At 41.5% G+C, this 20,644-nt stretch overlaps 1 protein-coding gene across 1 annotated transcript in view; it reads left to right on the top strand.

Moving 5' to 3' along the window:
* Positions 1-20,644, top strand: part of FMN1 (formin 1) — a 288,007-nt gene that overhangs the window by 132,358 nt on the left and 135,005 nt on the right. Inside the window, exons 8-9 of the mRNA XM_019649189.1 lie at positions 13,920-13,981; positions 15,901-15,989. Coding sequence (XP_019504734.1) covers positions 13,920-13,981; positions 15,901-15,989 — 151 coding nt within the window. The remainder of the gene's footprint in view (positions 1-13,919; positions 13,982-15,900; positions 15,990-20,644) is intronic.

The raw sequence follows: 20,644 nt of genomic DNA, 5'->3' as shown, positions 1-20,644 counted from the left end.
CCAAATGATGCTATTTCAGCTTGGTTGTCTTTGGCTCAATTTGAAATAAGACATTTAAAGAGAAGAAATTTCACTCGTATATATTTTTCTTACTCTCTAGAAAAATAGACCAAACACCATCTTATCTTTTGAAATTTGTCTTGCAAATAATCAATTAAATGTAAATCTTTATTTTGGCATGTGACTGATAATATTTTCTGAGTGGTAATACAATCTCTTGTAGATGGTGTCAGTAGAATTTAGCATGGGGTTACCAGTGGAGACACGCTTAAACCACACTGCCCTTCAGGGCTCAGCCTGTGTTGCCTCAAATTTACTTTACTTTGGTACCCAGCAGAAGACTCCCGTAGGACCTGAACTGAAAGACACTTGCGATACTTTTACACATGACTTTTTTCCCTCAAATGAACTTTTTAGGGGCTTAAAATTTTGCTTTATTGCAGACATTAAAAAGTCCACATAAAACTAAAAATATCCTGAACTAGATGGTAGTCACAGAGTATTCAAGTAAGCTGTCTTTTAAAAAAAATATTGAAGCTTAATATTAGAACTAAATATGTAAGTGTGGATATTAAACCTCCAAAAATATTGCAGCAGTTGATTTGAATTAGGGGCTAAAAGTGTCCACCATTGAAATGAGAAAGGGATTATTCGCTAACTTTGGGTGTTAGGTCTTTTAGAAGAATTGAGTTTTGGGTAAATTCGAACCAGGAAACTGTGATGCTGAGAAAAAGGAAAAATGAAAAAGTAAAACAAAACAAAAATACATCAGCAGAGATGTGTATAGCCTTTTGTCAAGGAGGCTAACATTGTTGATGCAGTCATTGAAATAAGAAAGCAGTTCTTCCGCTCCAGGAGCAGAGCCTTGTCCCAAACAACAGTACTCTTCGTAAGCCTGGAGAAAACCAAGTATACTTGGTTTCATCACTATGATGTGTAGTGCGATGGATATGAGTCTTCACAATGGCAACAACACCTTAGACTTTATTCAGTTCTTTTTAGGCATGTCATGCTATAGTGCAGTAGAATGCCATGTGGATAAAAGTCATTCCAGCCATGTGATATTCCAGTTACCAACTCAAGGCCATAAACCCTCTTCCCATGGCATTCCAGCCTTGTTGGACTGAATATTCATTGTGAATTGAATAAGAGGCCTTTTCTGATAGTCTACTCTGGACAAGTACATGCTTGCATGAAGCAGAAGTGAACTTACATTTCAGCACTGGAAGTGTCAGTGGTATCATTACAGACTTCTAGGACTTGTGGGTGCCATTTTAGTTTTCTCCTGTTTCGAGCACCCCTGTAATCCACCACAGAGTTGGCTCCTAAGTCCTAAAAAATCATCTCCGTTCCATGTCTTCATCCAGTAATGCATTCCAGATGAATATGGCAATATAACCTGAGCTTAATTTTTCTTTAGAATCATTTGACTGACACTGGCATCTGAAGGTCACTTAGGAGCCGGGCTATGTCAGTTACATTTCAGTCTGAGTCCATGTCTGGTCGTGAATGGAATGCACTTGGCCTTGTGTTGTCATCCTGATGAAAGGACTCCCTGTGCTAACGTTGGCCTAAAACGTTTGTTTTAATGGGAGGTGTGTGTGTGTGTGTGTGTGTGTGTGTGTGTGTGTGTGTGTGTGTGTGTGTGGTGGTGGGGGCTGAGGGTGGCTGCAGTGAGATCTGAGTGGGGCAGGCCAGCTGGCAGCCAGGCAAGGTCACACAGCACGTCAACCCTGGTGAAATGACCACAGTTCAGAGACTATTCTTCAGCCTTCTGGTCATATATTCATCTTTGTCACTGCACACAGACAGATGCACTAACTTGCACTTTGCAAACTCACAGAGAGCTGATGTATAAACCATAAAACCAGTGTGTTCACTTAGAGAATTCTTCTTTGTCATGACAAAAATGTTTATTATTTCTGTTCATCGTTACTTTCATATCACTTGTCTCTATTTGTCATTATATATTTATTTATGTCATTTTCCTTTTTGCTTAGATTACAGATTGGTCACCTAGATAATAGTTTGGGGTACTGCAGTCCAAAGTTACCTCCCATGGATGGATAATCGAGTTTTTACTGGTTCAGCTTTTAAAAGGCAACCTTGTTTTCCTCGTTTGTAAGGTGGGCACTTCTCCATTGTCCACTGGACACTGACTGTAATGTGCATTCAAGAAGTGGAATTTGGGGGCTCTGTACCTCACGGTCTTATATCCGCAACTAGAGAGCCAATGTTTGTTCCTTTATGTCAGGTTGCATTTCTTTACTAAGAGCATCTTGGATAATTAAGCATTGTTTACAACTAATTGGGCTCATGTGTCATATAAAAGTCATTCAATAAAATTTTTTTTAATCAAATTTAATTAAAAAATAGACTAGATGGAATCTGAATGTCATGTATTCCATTCCAATGCATTTGGACAAAACTAACTTCCTTCCTCTCCTCCTTCCCTTTTCCCTCCTCCCCTCCTTCCCTCTCTTCCTCCCTGACTTTCTCCCTTCTTTCCTCTCTCAATAAACATGTTTTCAAGGCCCGCTCTGTATAAGGCCCCATGATAATCGCAACACATAAGATGCAACACATTCTCAAGAGTTCACAGGATGGTCGAAGAGATGTAGAAAGCAGCCCAAGATTACAGTAGACTTGCCTATGAAATAACAGAGCAGTACCCGGAGTCCGGTAAAACTTAAGATGAGTCTTAGAGGATGAAATGGTGGTCATCAACACAGAGAAGAAGCTTTTCCAATTGAAAGAAGGCATGTGAAAAGGAGGCACAGCTCAAGCGTATAGGGACCTGTACACGTGTTGTTTCAGGGCCCAGGGCTAAAAAGGCAAGCAGCATCCAGACCAGGAAGGACCCTCGATATCATCACCCAAAATTCGGACATTATCCCATCATTCACAGGAGACAACGTGTAAAAGGGGCAGTGCCGTGATCTTATGCTGAGTGCAGAAATCTCTCTCGGGCTGTGGGAGACTGGCCTTCAAGGCCTCCATGCCCTGGCTCCGCCCCATGTCTCCTCCTTCACTCGGCTGCACTTGCTTCCCCTCTCGCTGCACTCCAATCACAGAGGTTCTCTTCCATTCCATAGAAAGGCCACGTTCATTTCTTCTTCTGAGTCTTTGAAGGCACAACACATTTTCAGCAAATAGCACTGCACGTTCCCTCTGTTCCAAATGATTTTCCACCTCACTCTTTATAGCTAGCTCCTTTTCTTTGCAAGGTTTCAGCTTAAATTTCACCTCAAAGAGACCTTCCCAGATTTCCCCTCCCTAATTTAAATCACCCTAACTCACTTATAGTCTACACAGCACTTACTATTTTATTTGTTTATATACTGTTTTCATTTGTGTTAATCTCCAGACTATAAGCTCCAAGAGGGGGGTTGAGCCCTAGCTCCTTGTACTGTGCCTGTCACCTGGGTTATGACCATCAAGTGTCTGTAGAATGTATAAAAGAAATCAAAAAACGGTACTGAAGGTGGCTACATCTGTTAGAATGGGACTGTGATTGTTGAGATAAATGATGAAAGCCAGCACTAAGGCTGTGTCTGCAGAAATGTAGAGGAGGAGGCCATATACAAGGGATATTTGGAGATAGAATTGTTCCAGTTAGCCACATCAGATGCAAACAATGTTGGAGAAGAATTCTTATATGTACCTTGGGTTTCTGGCTTCACAAGAATGTGTGTTACGGTGCCGGAAACATAAACTAGAAATAGAGGAGGCAAAGCTTGGGTAGAAGCAGAAAGATCCATTCTGTATGTGGTGAATTGTGTAAGAGATGACTGGACACCTTTAAGCCCAAGTGTTCAGTGTGATGGACATCTGAAATGTCTAGCCTAATGCTAAATATAAGAGATAGGGCTAAGTTAGAGATATAACATCCCCCAAAAGGTAACCACCTTTCTATGTTTCCCTCTACTCAAGATGGGCTTGGACATCTTGTAGGAGAAAGACAAGTCCCTATACTGACTGAAGTTTAAAGCACTGAGTGACTCAGGGCAGGACCTTGGTCATGGAGAAAGAATGGTTTCAGGAGACTGACTCTAATACCCGCAGCACTTAGATTTGGTCCAAGAGAGGCTCTGAAGAAGTGATTTACTTCTTGCCGGTTTTCCATCTGCTAAACTGGATGACTTGTATGTAAAAGCATTTTGGCTTCCTTGGACCCAGTTTCTGCCTACAGGATTGCAAATTAGTGTTTTCATTCCATGTTAGTGATTTCCTCTTATTCTTTTCCCAGAGGAGATGGAAAATTGCTGTTGACTATTCTTGACATAAACCTCTGTATGCATTGCAACAGACGAGGTGCCAGAAACCTCCTGGCATTCATTTGGAATTTCCCGTACGTGCAGAATTCATATTTATAATATTTAATCTAACATCAAAATAAAACACTTGAGTTTAGTTCCTACTAGTCCAGAGTCTCAGTTTGAGAGTTCAGCTGCATCGAAACTATCTTTCTGTTTAGGAATCTCAAATCAAAATGTGAGAGGATGCCAGCTCATTATATGCCCAGAGTTTGAAACCCAGATCTGAGAATGGACTTTGCTCACTTTTGCCTAATAACTTCTAGAAATATCTGTCAAAGTTTATGCTAGTTGTCTAAAACATAATGAATTTGACCAGGCATCTAAAGTTCACCACAGATCGTCTAGGACTTTCCTGAGGAGCATTCTATAATAATTCTAACCTACAAGATCCTACACTCAAAGGCACTTGGCCTCCAAAATTTTTATCGTGTACCCCATCAGTAAAAAGCTGCTTCTCAAGGTTTGTTTTCTAAAACATGTACTTCATGTAAATGTATGACAGAGCTAGTATTCACATTATAAAACATATGAAAAATATAAATTAAAGTGAGGTTAGTAATAATTTTTAATGTTTTCTGACTTTGATGGCTTTGGGTTCTCATTGGCTACTATCTCAAGGCTCAATATATAAACAGGGTGAGGCTCATTACAATAATAGTGGATTTTAATCCATATTTCAAACAGTCCCTTGATGAATTCTATTATAATTTATGGAAATCAATATCTTGGCAAATCTGATTTGACTGTCCTTGTTTTTAACTCATTCCATGACTGATGAAGAACTTGTCTAGCAATCAAAGTGTCTGCTCCATTGCTTTCTTATTGTTGACGGATTATCTTCAATCTGGGGTTTCTCTGCCGAAATCTTTTGAAGCCAATTTATTTATTGTATCAATTTTAGTTTAGTTAAAACCAGACTTTAGAATAAGAAAACTTCATTTACTTGCTCCCCCCATCATAATATGTTAAAAGTAAAAGAACAAGTAAGAATGCCATGTATGAAGGCGTTTACCTACCAAAGTTGACACGTGATCGTGAACTGCTGACATACATACTGAAGGTGCCAGGTCAATCAACTTATTAAATATTGGCAGAGCTCAATTTTTAAAAAACCTTTAGATGAATATAAACAGTACTCCTAAACACCACACTTTCCTTTCCCACCTGTCTTGTCTCCCCATTGAGTTAGAAACACCTGAGCAGGAGGGCTTCCACCCACCTCTTGCTAGACCACTGTACACTCCTTCCCTCAGAGCGGAGTCCAGAAAGCAGAGGGTATCCTTTCTTTGTACTTTACCTTCAGGCACTGGCTGAGACCATCCAATCTGCCTGGAATGTAATTTTGGCTTAAAAGAACCAGAACTAATGAAAGAACAGAAGCAGCTTAATCCAAACTGTTTCTCATTCCACTGCCCTACAGAGAAAAGAGAGATGAAGGAGGGGAAATTGTGTGAATTCTATGCTCTATCCCTTCTTTGAGGTTTGAACCATGGACAATTTTAATTGCACCTATAAAATGCCACCTCGGGCACCTCCAGGCATGTAGTACATGCCTGGACTTAGGTGAGAATCAGGATTTTTACTTTATAAGACTGAGTGATTTTGAGCTTTCAGAATAGATTAGATAAGTGTCCCTTTTGGGGTTTGCATTTCTTCTACCTTCCAGCCAGCTCCTGTTCACCGTGTCCTCACACTTGCTTCCTATCTCCATCAAAGCCCGAATTAAGGTCTATATCAAGTAACATGACACACTAGCAGGCATTCGGCCATGTAGATAAGACTATAAAATATAGTCCCTTGATAGTTCTTATTCTTTATGTGTCTGGGGGCATCTTTTGTTTCTGTTTCTTCATTCTTTTGTTTCCCTTCTTCATTCCGGCATGCAGTGTCAAATTGCAATTATTAATATCTTTTCAAGAAAATTAGACTTTATATTCTTGTAGTTTTTATTTTCTTTTAATTTTGATTTTTTTTTACAATAATTATTTTTTAAGTTCCTGATTTCTTTCTTTTTTAGAAATTCTTCTTGCTGTGACTTCAGCTGCAATACTGATTATTTTGAATAACTGCAAATAGTTAACAAAGATTAAAGTTTGATCATTTTGTTCCACAGATTAAGACAGAATATTAGAATTTAAATTAGGGATAACTAAATAATGGTGACGTTCTGGTTGTGTATACTACAAAAATGACATTTTTTTTTTAGCAGGAGCTGTGTATGGTTCCCACTGGGAGGCTGCAGGTTAATGTGAAAAGCCTGTGATGCCACTTAGAGACCAAAGCTTCTGTATAGATTGTTGTGGGTAGTTGGTTAACTGATTTGTTTGTGTACATTTTTTGAAGTGGTTAGGATTTTAGGTAAAGTGATTATTTACAGCCTAACACACTTTTAAAGGGGTACAAGGAATACAATCATAGTCCAGTAAATTTGATTATGGAACTGAGCTTTAGAGATGAAGCTGTGTGACTTTGTGCCCTAGTTTTGTCATCTCTTAAACTAGGGACAGCAGCAGCACCCACCTCATACGATTAAATGTAAAACACTTAGAGCAATGCCTCACATACCGGAAGCTCCTGATAAATGTCAGCTATTAATTTATTAAGTATTAATCCCTAGTAAGGCCTGCCTACTGCCCCTCTGATGTAGTGGACAGAAACTCCCTTAAACTGATTAATGTCCTTAGCATTTCACCTGGATATTTGCGTAGAGCGAGGCTTTGCATGTCCCTGTGTGCACAGGCATGCCCAGTGCTGACAGGGGTGGCACATAGTGGCCAGTAGGGAAAAAGTGAGTCATCTTGAAGAAAGGTTATAGGAGAGCTATGATCACTCTGAAGAGACTTGGTTACAGAGCACTCAGTGGGGGTAGGTTTGGTGCAGCTGCTATCCTGTCCCACCCTCCATGTTCCTCCCTTCTTTTCAACTCTCGCCCAGTTTTATCATGAACTTGGTCTTCCCTCGCAGTGATGGCCTTGTGGTTGGGACGTGAGATCAGGGAGATCTTTCTAGCCTTGTCTCGGCTCTCAGATTCTACCACTGCCTCTCCCATGACCCTACACCCTTGCCTTTTCCTTGGTAGAGGTCAAAGGTATTGGTTTGTGGGAGTTTTGGGGGGTAGTTACCTGAGAGATTTAAAAACCCAAGGCCTCCTATGCTACTTTCCCCATTCTGTTCTCTTTTCCTTACAAGTTGCGTTTCAAGCCCTAAAAATGTTTAGGCAAAACTTGGGGCAAAACTGCTAAGTTATCATATTGGCCATTTGAAAGTTAACATTGTTAACAAAGTAATTTCTATTAATACAGTCAAATAATCGTACTAATTTTTGCTTTCTTGGGCTGAGAATAGATCTAGTCCGTTTGCAAGTGATTATTAAAATCCCAGTTAGCATAAGATATCGTGTCAACTACTTAAGGAAATACAAAGAAGCATAAAGTAGGCCACAAAGAGGTTATTTTTAAAACCAATATTAGCCAAAGCTGGTAAACCAACCCCACTTTGTCTGTCTTGTGACATCTTCCACACTTTGAATGACAAGATTTTCTTCGGCTGATCTAACAGACTAAGGAGTGTGCCTTCCTACCTCAGTCTCCCGCATGTTTCTTGCCCACGGGTGCTCCTGAAGTAAAAAAGAACAGCTCCCTTAAATAACTGCTTGTTTTTTTACTAATTAGAAGCCCTTCACGCAGCAAACACAGCCATTCTTTGTTTATTTGGACACGGTGCATGCACTTGGGGGGAAAGTGTTCAGGTTTAAAAATGGCTGCAAGGCTGAGAGAATTCCTCCATGTTCTTTCTCCTTACCCTGGTCTTGTGAAAAGCTGTCTCCAACCCCGAGAGGGAATTTACCTATTGTGTGAGACCCTGACCCTGGGCATGTGCCTGAAGCAGGCACCTAGTTTTTATGTGCGCCTGTTAGTTTGAATTTGTGATACTGATCTGCTTTTTGTCCCTGCTGACGGTTATTATATCTTAATGGGTGAAACACTACTCTAATGATCCTTGTGTATATAATTCTTAGAGTACAGAGCAGGCACCAGAGGACCACATAAAAATGTTTGCCTCAATTTCCCTGCAAAAAAGGAGCCCAGAAACCAGACTTGACCAAGTAACAGATTTTTAAAGGTAAAGGAACCCAATAAAATTACCAGCTTTTCACAGCGTGTGTCTACTTCCTTTCGGCATATTGTGAGGTGTAGGTGAAATATTCTAACTGAACTGACAGTGTGAGTGGGGATAACTAAGGAGAGAGGGAGATAAAAGTAAAAACCACCAGCAATGATTGATATTGCAGTAGCAATGAGTTGTTGGGGTCTCAACTTTGTGGATTTGACACTTCACCTTTCTGACACCATCTGCAGGAGTGTTGGTATAATGAGCCCTCTACAGATGGGAACAAAAGCTAGAATTACTTGGAATTACTGTATCGGGGCTTTGAGGCTTGCTATAGAATTGTGTAGGCTGGTATTTGCTTATTCAACTTGTAAGATAAAAGGTGTGAGTATGAGAGAGAGAGGCAGACAGAGCGAGAGAGAGAGAGAGCGAGAGAGCGAGAGAGCGAGAGAGCGAGAGAGCGAGAGAGAGAGAGAGAGAGAGAGAGAGAGAGAGAGAGGGAGAGATTGTGTGTTTAAAGAATAAAATGGAGGGTGCTACCTGAGCCTAGGTAACTCCAAAAATATTTTAATCTGTGCTTGATTTCTTTCTACATTGCAATCATCGGTTAACTAATTTTCATGCCTGTAAGTTTGATGGTAAATGCCTTCAAGAGTCGATTCTCTAATACGCTGTCCCAGTATTTGGGGAATAGAATTATCACGTATTGATTCTGACCCTGTGTAGGAACTTAAACTGTTTTTGGTGAATAGGAGGCAGAATTATGTACATACAAGACAGCTTTCCTAGGAGTTCAGCTTTTTTTTTTTTAAGACCTTTGGCCAATAGCCTAGCCTCCCCCTGGCCACTCTGGAGGATAGAAATAATTTAATTTCCTTGAGTTCCTAGGATCAACCAGATGATCTCTTCATAGTGCTTCTACCTCTGAATTTTATCTTACTTTTGTTTTTAAGATCTGTACATGGAAGAGGAGAAGCCTCAGTGGGATACATGGTGCTGGCCCTAAACGAATCCAACAGCTTCTCCCTTCACCAATCATTTCCTCCCATTCCTCCCCCAGGTCCTGGGGGGAAGATCAGATGCCATGTCCAGCTTTTAAAACTCCTCTACCTATTTCTGTGGTTGGCCCAAAGCTCTTCCCCTAAATCTAGGCATAATATCTCCAAGAGGTCTACACTGCAGTTTCCTCAGCCCAAGCTAGCTAGTGATACCGCTCTGTATGTACTCTAGTGTCTTTCTCCTTTGTCCTATTCTTTCTGTTCACAGTACCCAGGTTTTTGCTACCTCTTGCCCAATGGAATAGGTCCGAAAGCAGTCATTCCAAATTTTGATGTGTGGTGTGTAATCTAACTCTACCCAATTTGCTCCGCCACTTATAACTGCTCAATGCCCCCTTGCAGTGTATCAGGGGCATTGCAGACTCTTCTTCATGGCATTCAGAATCCCACAAGATCTTGCTCCAAATTATGTTTGGAGCTTTCTCGCCTTAGTACCCTTAATTTACACTATCTTCAACCCAAATGAGAACTAACTGCTATTGCCTGCCTGCTGCGTCCATTTGTCTTCATCTGCTTCTTCCACTTGGAATGCTTCACATCCTTCCAGTTGATGTTCACTGGCACTTGTTGTAAATTTACAAATTGTCATTGCTTGGAATGAATTTGGCTTAACGAATGCTGATTAATAAATGAGTGTTTCAGGTGTCTGCCTGGAGCAATGTAACAGTTCAATTTTTGCTGGTAACCTAAGGCGATACTGCTATTTAAAAAGTTTTTGAAGGTTAAGAATAAGGGGAAAGGTATATTCCTTAAAAATGAGAAATTCACTTGTTACACTTAATCATTTTTTGGTATGGAATATTTAGGCAAGCAGTGCATCTATATTGGGTAGGGGCATGATTATGCAACTGTACTGACTAATCCTTGATTTTTTAATAGGGATAGATGGGGGTGGGCAAACAACCTTAATTCAGCTATACTCCCATACTAGTCCCTCTGTCAAAAGTCCTATCCCTTTTTAGCATCACTATGTTTTCTTTTTTAAGACCCCAGGTTTTCTTTATCAAGAAACTTTGCCTGACATCAAGCAGAATGATTCACTCTAGGATTCCTATAGCATCTATCCCATCCACAATTCTTTTTTATTTTTTTTATTTTTTATTCCTATTACAACTCAGATACTATGCTGAGAGCTGGGGTTATCAAGATGTGTAGAACGATCCCTGACTGCAGGTCCTGCACAATCCAATGGGAGAAGGAAACTGTTAGGCAAAATACCTTAATACAAGTTTTTGAAGTAGACTCTTTTTACCCTGTGTGAACTACGAGTCCAGTGCCATGGAAGAGGAAAAGAGTGAGGACTTAATGATTCCAAGGTCAAGGGGCTCCTTCCAGGGCAGGAAACCTTTCACCTGAGCCGTGGAGGATGAGGTGTGGGAGGGGAGGAGACAGTGGCATGTTCAGGAATGCGGAGCTGCCTGATCTGACTGGAGCTTGGGGTGCATGGGAGAAATGGACGTGATAGGATATGAGGAAGAGTAGCTCAGGGCCAGGAAGGGAATGGGCTTAAAAATCAGGCCAAGGAGTTTGGGCTTTGCCCAGTATTTAAAGGAAAGGCATCTGAGGTATTTTAAACATCATAGTAAAATTTTGAGACACATCTTTTAAAAAAATAACTTGGATAGTATGATGAAGTGTAGATTGGTAGGAAAGATGGAAATTAGAGATAAAAATTCAGTAACTTTCTGAATGGACCCATAGGTATTTTGTATTTCCCTTAAGACATTTAATACATATATATTTTTTTGTAATTAGAGTCATTTGTGCATATATCTTCCCTTTTAATAATGCTTCCTAAAGTTGGGCCTCAAGGGGCGTTTTGAAAGACTGAAAGGGTTTACTAGCAACTATTCCTATCTGAAACACTCAGGAATTCTGGAGAGTTTCATTTATAGCACGAACTACTCAGTAGTTAAGTCTTCTTTAATTCTTTCCAGATGTCAGAGGAGATAGGCATTAACAAGCATTAAAACACATTAACAATCTGTATATTTAAAATCAGAATAGCCATAGTTCATAGGTACCATTCTGAGTTTATACCATGCTCTGAGCACTATGCCAAGCATACACATTGCCTCCCTTAATATTTTCAGTAAGTGGTATTAAACCCATTTTACAGATATGCTGAGGCTCAGACAATTTAACTTAGCAGATCACACACATGGTGAGAATGTTTGGATCCTCCATGATGGTCATCTTGGTCTTTTTCTGTACCTTGACCTTGTTCCTTCATTAGAAAAAGAAATGTCCTTTTGCAATTAACTCTCCTTGGAATGCTCTTTCCCCAGACATTCGCAGAACTGACCTCTTCAGCTCTTAGCTTAGCTGTCACCTCCTCAAAAAAGTCTTCATCGATCATTCTAGCTAATGTTGCTCATTTCTCTACTTTGCTTTCGTCATAGTATATCATTATCTAAAAACTATTTCCTTTTTTTTTCTGTCCCCTAAGTTAGAATATAAATTTATGAGATCAAGTTTTTTGAATATCCTATACACTTTTGATTTATATAATCACAGCATTTTAGAACAGTTTCTAGAACTTAGTACACATCCAGCAAATATTTATTCAAGGGATGGTTAAATGAATGAACAAATGTCTCCAGGCCCATGCTTGTTCTTCTATTTCATCGCCCTAAGATGTTTTCTTTCTGCTACCTAGCACACTGGAGGGGCATTGGTTGACCAGAAAACTCTTCAGACTGTGTACCTGTGACCCAGACTGGTTAACTTTTAAAAACCAAGTATTTACTCGCTAGAAAAAGAAACCCACAGATCATCCTCTTTCTCATCAGTTAAGATTGCTTGATTATATCTAAACTTATACTTCATGCAAAGTACCTCGAATGTATGATTAGAAGTGAACAATTCTGTTAAGTTATTTAGGATTTCACCTTTTCTTATTGCATTCTTGTTGGCTGATTTTTTGTAGAAGAATATTGGAAGTTACATAAAATAGACATTGTTCTGGGCTAGTTTCTGTTTTTTCTTAAAGCAACAGCTATGTTAAAATAAAATGCCAGTCTATCTAATAAATTAGTGAATTCTTATTATCTCCATGTACAAAATAACAGTCCTGGGAGGGCAAATTCTTTCATTCTTTTCTCAAACTACATTTTTCTTTTGTGGTTTCGTATTGGCTTTTCCAGAAGTGTAATTTTTCTTTGTCTTGGTGGAATCTGAGATGACTGGCTTTGCCAGTAGAATATTAACCTCTTCTTTTCTCACTGCCCCATATATCTAGGAATAGCTGGCTGATTAACTCCTAAGTTAGAGAGGGTGGCCTGTGAAGGAAATTTAAGTACATTTCTCAGTGTTCTGTGAAGTTACATGATCATAGCTGAGCTAATTAACTTTATTAAAATTGTATAAAGGCGTTCATATGATTCTAAACTACAGAAGAGGCAAAACAATTTGAAAGCAACCTGCCCTTTACCTTGATCCCAACCTTCTCTGAAAGCCATGGTGTAATGCCAATGAACAGAATAATGGTTGACGAGCAAAATTTTAAGGCATTCTAAATATCACTGGTTGGTTTAATAAAATTAATTAGCCTGCCACAGAGAAAATTTACTAGCGTGCTGGTTAATTTCACAATGTAAAGTCAGAGAAGGGAGGTGGGGTTGAGGGAACAAACCTTATTAGTTTTGAATAATTATTTAAAGATGTGGAGCTGCCCATTTCAAACACTTTGATTGCCAAATCCATTAAGGCTTTAAAACTCCATGTTTATATCCTGGTGTATATGGGAAGGAATCTCTCTAGATGAAATTATAAGCATATTAGTTAACAGCTAAGTGACTTATTAAAGATACAGAACAACAAGTAGAATCCTAATAAAACCATGGGAATGAGAATTTGCCTTAAGACTGACTCATGGGAGGTTTCCATAATCTTAATTTGCCATTGATGCAATTATTGCGTTTTCTTGTCTTTTTAATCCAAGCAAGATGTTTGCAGTGGCCATGGAAAGGTGCCTGAAATCACATGCCTGAATTCATTTAATTTGCCAACATTGTCTTTTTTTTTTCCCTCTTTCTTCCTGGTAATGGGCAAGAGTCAGTTCTGGTGCATTAGGTACTAAATCTCTTCAATTACCAGCCAGGAAGAAAGATTTAAAATTGTGCTTCAAACCTACAAACTGATTTAGTTTTAAAGCACATACGCTTCTCCTGGGGAGCCTAAATTAAACTGCAGAAAGGACCCAGAGCTTGGGGAATTAAACCAGGCAGGGTCAAGGCTCAGACCAGCAATAGCAACCATTTTGGTTTCTTTCACTGGGGCCCCCCTAGTGCAAAAAGGAAAGGGAGCAGCAACGTGCTGAAAGACGCAACTTGTGTATGAAAGTGCAATCTTATATTGCTTGAAATCTAAGGTGCAGAAGTGTAACCAGGCCCTTTATTTTTTCTTCTGTTTCTTTTTGGGTGCTTGGCAGCCATTTTCAATGTGGATGACTCTGTGGTTGACCTGGAGACCCTGGCAGCCTTGTATGAAAACGTGAGTACCGAAGACATGGCGCACCAGTTTCCAGATTTCCACATCTTTCCTAACCAAAACTATTTCAAGGTCTAAAACATAGTTACATGTGACTCCTTCCACCTAAAGAATTACTGAGCTATTCATGTTCTTTGGCAGTAAGGATTTTGACACAGCATGAAAGAGGGTAAGGCGCAGAAACACAAGCCCAGCCACGAGCGGTCATGAGAAAAGCACTAGGTCCCTGACCCCTTCTGTGGTATTGGGGTTAGTAGAGCTCTTGGTACACCTACAGGGGAGGTGGGTCAAGGTGGAGACCACTTCTGTGTCACAGATCCCAGCCCTGTGGCTTGCTGTCAGAGTTAATAAGGTAAGCTACTGGGTTCGTGTTGGTATACACCAGTGTCCTCCTCTGAGGGGTGGGAATGCTAATACCAGCCTGGATGATTGTTTTCAGTCCAAATGAGCTGATGGTGTGGAACGTGGAAAGTAATAGAGCATGTTGGGTGTGTGTTTTAGATTTAGAGTCAGACGGTCTTAGGTTTACCACTGACTGCTGAGTGATTTGGGGCCTGTTAAACTCTTTATGCCTGTCTGGTCATCAGTACAATGGGAACTATTATATAATGAGCTCTACCTGACTTTTTATGAGTATTAAGAGATAATTTAATACATGTAGCAGTAGCAATGTATTTTGAAAATAAACCACACTGTACACATAGATGGTCTTTAAATTTGGGTTATTTGAGGAAGCACAGTTGGTAGGCTCTCTTGAGAAGATTCACAGGCGAGGCAAGAATTCCTATAATTATTGACTGTTCTGGTTCACTGACTCTGTGGGGATTTGAAAATACATTGAATAAGATTCTCTTTACTGAAGAAATGTTATTTCCCAGGAAGCTGCCTGGAGCTCTGTAGTGTGAATGGTCACTGAGCTCAACAAATGATTCATTTCAATACTATGTCCCCTGGGACCGTAGGTGTCTTACAGACTATTCACATAGTGGAATAATCCAGCCTAGTGGGATTGCCAGTTCCCTCCACAATTTTGCATCCTTCCGTTATGTACATCAGGAGCTGTTGAGCATGCGTGGGTGGGAACTTCTCACATTTCCATCAGTAAGGCTTTCATTAATAGACAAGAAGGCCCACGAATACCAGGATATCAGGAGCTGATGGGGCATTTGTTGCGTTTCTGGAGGGCAGCATAGTATCGTGGGAGAGAGATTCCGAGGCAGGCCCTTTTAGCAGGTCCTTAGCATAAGCCTCAGCAGAATCTCCTGTAACATGAATATACAGTAATTGTGTTGAAGAACTTTGTAAAAGGCAAGGTACCTTCCAGAGGCTTTTTGTTGTTACCATGGACCCAGGGCTGTGCACATGCTTGGTACTTGTCAGCTCACAGTAGAGATAAGCTGCATACAACTCAAAGAGTTGGATAAATTGAGAAAGTAGGGGACTAACTGCCAAAATAAGCAGTACGGACAAAATTAATTACAAAATTTAGAAAACAAGAAGATGGTGACTGACCAGAAATACAAAAAAGTCAGGGGCCTGCATAAGCTAGGAGGGCTGTTGAGGGCCAGGAAGCAAATGCTGAGGACATCTTGACCCATATCTGCTTATTGGCAAAGAGAGAGGACCCCAAGTTAGCAATCCAGTGTCCTGGCTTCTGTATCCAGCTAATGTCACACATTAGGACGATTCGTATTCGCCAGTGGTGCTCAAACGTTAGCGTGCATCAGAATCTGTTGGGGGCTTGCTGGGCCTCACCTCAAGTTTCCTAAGTCTGAGGTGGGTCAGCAGTTTGCATTTCTAGCTAGTGACAGTTGGTACTGATGCTCCCGGTCAAGAGGCCACACCCTTTAAGACACGTTGCTTTCGACAGATTCTCCTTGTTCATGTTTTGTGTGTTTCGTTTTGTTTCTTTTTGAACACAGAGAGCCCAAGAGGATGAGTTGGTTAAAATAAGAAAGTATTACGAGACATCCAAAGAAGAAGAGCTGAAGCTGCTGGATAAACCTGAGCAGTAAGGGCACTTGAACGCTTTTCTGTTGGGCCAAAAGGAGACGGCCGCTCTCTGTCATCCCGCCTCCCAGCTCTGAATAATCACCTCTAGGTTGTGCAACGAGCTAAGCCTCAGCTCCATCATTCCCGTGACCTATTGTGTACAGCAGGATGGCCTGACTGCCGGGAAAAGCAGCCGGGAGATTGGCGCTGCTGGATAGAATATGTCTCAACCCCTTTCCCCACTCCTCGTGATTCCCCTTTCTTGTTCTAGCAAGTTGTTAATTCCTCCTAGACTAAACACTCTGGCCAGAGGGGTAACTGAGGAAGGAAGAAGTCATCGCTCTGTCTAAGGTTCTGCTGATCAGTTAAAAAAAATGATGTCAGAGTCATAGCATGGAAACTGATTTTCCTAAATGTCGTTATCCAGTAAATGTAGCCCGAATGTGCCAGGCTTTCCCAAGTTTCCCCACCTGCTCTGCCTGGTTTAGACGAGACTTTTTCACCCTCTCTTGGCGTGCATTGTTCTTCTCTCCATTCGCTCTCTAGAGTTGTTTGCTCTGTAGTTTGGGGTGTTGTTCCACACCCTTTGAAAACCCAGAACTCTAATGTGTAACTAAATGACTCATCCTTGGCTGGGCTCCTGGGGTCTGCAAACCACAGATAAGCTTCTGAGGCTCTGCAGGCCCTGGGCCAGTTTCTCATGGCTCAGGACTCTGAGAGAGTGTGAAATGGGTCCCGAGTGGACAGAGGGCTCCTTTGCCTGTTGCTATCTTGGATGCTTCACGTTCAATTTAGGCCACCCCTCTCAGCCCAGAGATGAGGCAAGGGTGGGAAACAAAGAGAAAATTGAGTGATAAAGCTTAGGGTAATAAGTCAGCCCTGGAGACACTCAAGGGCTGTGGCTTGTACTGAAAGCTACCTGCCTTGCCCTTGAGTACTCTGGAATGTCCCTCTCCCCGTGGATGCCTGGCATTTAGGTCCAGAAAAACATTCCCTAATGGCTGGGCAAGGGATTTCTAGGTTTGTTCCGTTAGTGACAAACCTTCATGATAATTCTGGGAACCTTGGGTTCTTAGGTGAATTGTTCTCACACACAGCATAAGTCGGGAACCACCCCACCCCATCCCAAAGTTAGTTCATGAAGCCTAGGAATATTGTGAATCAATGCAAATGGGGTTCCACTGCCCGTCTCTTCCATCAGCTTGAACTACCTTCCTTAGCAGCTCTCACCCCTGACAGATCTATGGTCCACTCCTAAGTCAGATTTTCTAACATAATGAATTAATCCCTACTAATGCGCTCATCACTGAAAATTAAGTGACTAATGGTGGGATATTTAGACACTGACAAGGCCATGGGGAATATTTGAAGGCTGTCTTAGTTTGGGCTGCTATAACAATGTGCTCTAAACTGAGTGACTGATAAACATCAGGAATTTATTTCTCACAGCCCTGGAGGCTGGAAGTCTAAGATCAGGATGCCAGGAAGGTCAGATTCTGGTGAGAGCCCTTCCAGGTTGCAGACTGCCCACTTCTCTTTATATCCTCTCATGGCAGAAAGCAAAGAGAGGAAGCAAGCTCTGTGTCTCTTTTAAGAGCATAAATTCCACTCATGAGGGCTCCACCCTCGTGACCTAATTACCTCTCAAAAACCCTACCTTCTCATACCATCATACTGGGGGTTAGGATTTCATCATATGGATTTTGGGGGACACACAAACATTTAGTCCTAAACAGGGACAATAGGGCATATTAAGAATTGGGTAGTGCCAACTATGCCTCATTGAGAAATCATACTCTAAGCCTAGAGTTGGCAAACTGTGCCTATAGAGGACCAGATAGTAAGTATTTTAGGCTTTGTGGGCCATGGTATCTGTTGGAGCTATTCAAGCCTGATGTTGTAGTGCAAAAGCAACCATAGACAATACGTAAGCAAATGGGCGTGACTGCGCACCAAAAAAATTTTATTTATGGACACTGAAATTTGAATTTTATATCATTTTTACATGCCATGACTTGTTATCCTTCCATCAATTCTTTTTTCAGCCATTTTAAATGTAGAAAACATTCTTAGTTGATGGGCCATACAAAAACAGGAGGGGGGTTGAATTTGGCCTGTGGACTATAATTTACAGCCTGTGCTCTAAGCTATGGGAGCGGCCAACTCAGTGAAAGGAAGTTCTGCTATCAGAAGTGTCCCCCTTTTCCTTTCGTGTTAATGCCGTTCTAGCATTGTTTTTCAAGATTAATTGCCAGCACACAGAATAATGGTGGCAGGTAATTGACATGTAACTTATTATTCCTGTTTTCTCTACTGATGATCTGGATGGAAGGGCATTTTTAAAGTTTGCATATAGTCATCGTAATGGCCTCCTGAGCATGCTAAGTTATTACTGACAGCAGAGAGGCCTGTTGTGTTGTCCTGGTGAGGTGATGTACTTGGGCTTCGTTGCTGGAGGGTGAGGTGCAGAGAGCGGGGGACTCAGGCCTGAGTGAGTTTCACCTTTGCTTTTGACCTCCTGCACAGTGCAGCATTTGTTCGATTTATGCCAGAGTCTGATTTTCTGGCAACTTATTTGCCATCAGCTCCAAGTTAGTTGACTACAAGCACGTTTTACGTACTGGAAAATATGAATCATTTATAGTTTCGGCATTACAATTTCCTAAGAACCCCATGGCGCCCAGCCCTATAAATCATAGCATGGAGAGGTTGGCTTCATCACTCACCTCATCAGCTTTCTTACACCCCAGTGCCAGGTTTAGAAAGCCATTTCCCATAAAGGTGTCATCTGCCTGGGACCTGGCTGTCTGAGAGCTACTAGCTACTCCCTTCAGAGATGGCCCTCCACTCTTTACACTGTGCCTTGGGATGGTGGTGATGTGAGGTGAGGTTCTACTGGGTTTCATTAGGCCTGATGCAAGCTTTTTGTAGTCTAGAGTGAGGATACCATATACAGCCTATTGTGGGATGTTCCACTAGGGTCCCCACTGCCGTGGGACTCCAACAAAGAAGACACACTGACTTCTGAAACACAGCTCTGTGAGTGTACTCCTCTATGGAAGAACACAGGTTAAATAGGAAATTATGCTGTGTACACAGCCTCTGTGTGCACACACGCCCGAGATAATACCACTTGGGGGTTTAGGGGGAGATAAACCAAATGTTAGTCCCTTAAAAACAATGAACCACATTGCTTCATTCCACCTGTCAGCTGCGTTGCTGTTGTGGATGAGCAACCCACACCACGTGAGATACAAAACTTCTCTCCCATATTCAGGCTGAAGCTGCAACGCTTCCTGGGAAAATAAACCTGCATTGGGGAAAGACCCCTAGTATGTGGCTTCTTCAGTGGGCATTTAGTCCTTTCTATTACTAGCCCTAGGGTATAAAGTTAGACTAGTTAGAAGGAAATCAGTTTATAAATATTTGTTAAGTACCAAGGCCCAGGGTCCAAGACCAAGAGTTCATATCCCTGCCCTTATGGGCAGCGAATAAAACACAGTTGGGGGATAAGATATTTATCAGACACTGTCTCACAACCTTTGAGGTTACTGATACTTTTGATACTTTCCCAGATAAATGGGGAAGGAGCTATGGTGCTCTTCCTGAAGGCTTTGCATGGCTATTTTTGGACAGAAAGTGACATAAAATCATATATATATATATTTTTTTACAAATTTCCTTCTTCATTATATCGTGTCTTCACATTTCATCTGGTGTCCAAGCCCAAAACCTGTAAGTGATCCTGGATGCTACTTAAAATTTGGGATTGGTCAGTTATTCTGGCTCTTGGTCCCTTAGTGTTCTCATCCGTTTGCCCTCTGCGTTCATACTGCAGGCCCTCTTACCTTCCCTCTTAGTCCTGCAGCTGCAGTCTTATAGGCCTCTAAGCCTCACATCTGCTATCACCCCCAATCCATCAGCCAAGCCACGGCCATGGCAATTTTCTAAAACAAAAAGCTGAAAGGATCACCTCTCTATCTAAAGTCCTTCATTCGCTCATTCAGAAGTTTATGCTATTTTGGAACACCAAGCCGCATTTTAGCATCTGACTCCTACTCACTTCACCCACATGTATCATTCAGCCTGTCTAGGCCTGCCTGGCAGCTTCTCCCATGTGCCCTGCAAAGCACCAGAGAGCTCCAGGAACCCTTGGCTGATACTGTCCCTGTGCGTGGCTTCTGTAGCTCCGATGACAGACCCCGTCACTGATAGCACACATCACACCCCATGGTAATGGCTGGCTTATTTCTCAGGTTATCAAGAAGGGACTGCATATAATTTAAACTCTGTTCTCAGGTCTTAGCATGGTGCCTGACAAACTGTAAATGCTTCATACGTGTGTAAAGGACTGACTAAAGTCAGCCTTGGTGACTGATGCTCTGGTATTGACTTTCAGTGACACATTTCCCCCAGTTCTATCCAGAAGTAGTGTAAAATTCCTGAACTTTCCCCCCCCCCCACCCCCCATCCCCACTGCCCAGCTCTGGCTATGGGTATCAGATCCCTCTCTGTACACAGGACACTGGCTCTTTAAGATTCTCTGTCAGCCTTCCTAGTGGAAGTCCTGACCCCAGACAGGCTTCAATCCCAGAGAGCCTTGCAGTTCTGTTTTACTCTCTCCTGGGTAACATAAGCTGGTGAGCCTGTGGGCTTGTTCCCTCGTACTGGTCT

The sequence above is a fragment of the Hipposideros armiger genome, unplaced genomic scaffold (genome assembly GCF_001890085.2).
Source record: "Hipposideros armiger isolate ML-2016 unplaced genomic scaffold, ASM189008v1 scaffold_130, whole genome shotgun sequence".
In the NCBI taxonomy this organism is placed as follows: domain Eukaryota; kingdom Metazoa; phylum Chordata; class Mammalia; order Chiroptera; family Hipposideridae; genus Hipposideros; species Hipposideros armiger.
The sequence above is the reverse complement of the archived record's forward strand: the minus strand, read 5'-3'. Positions and strand labels throughout refer to the sequence as shown.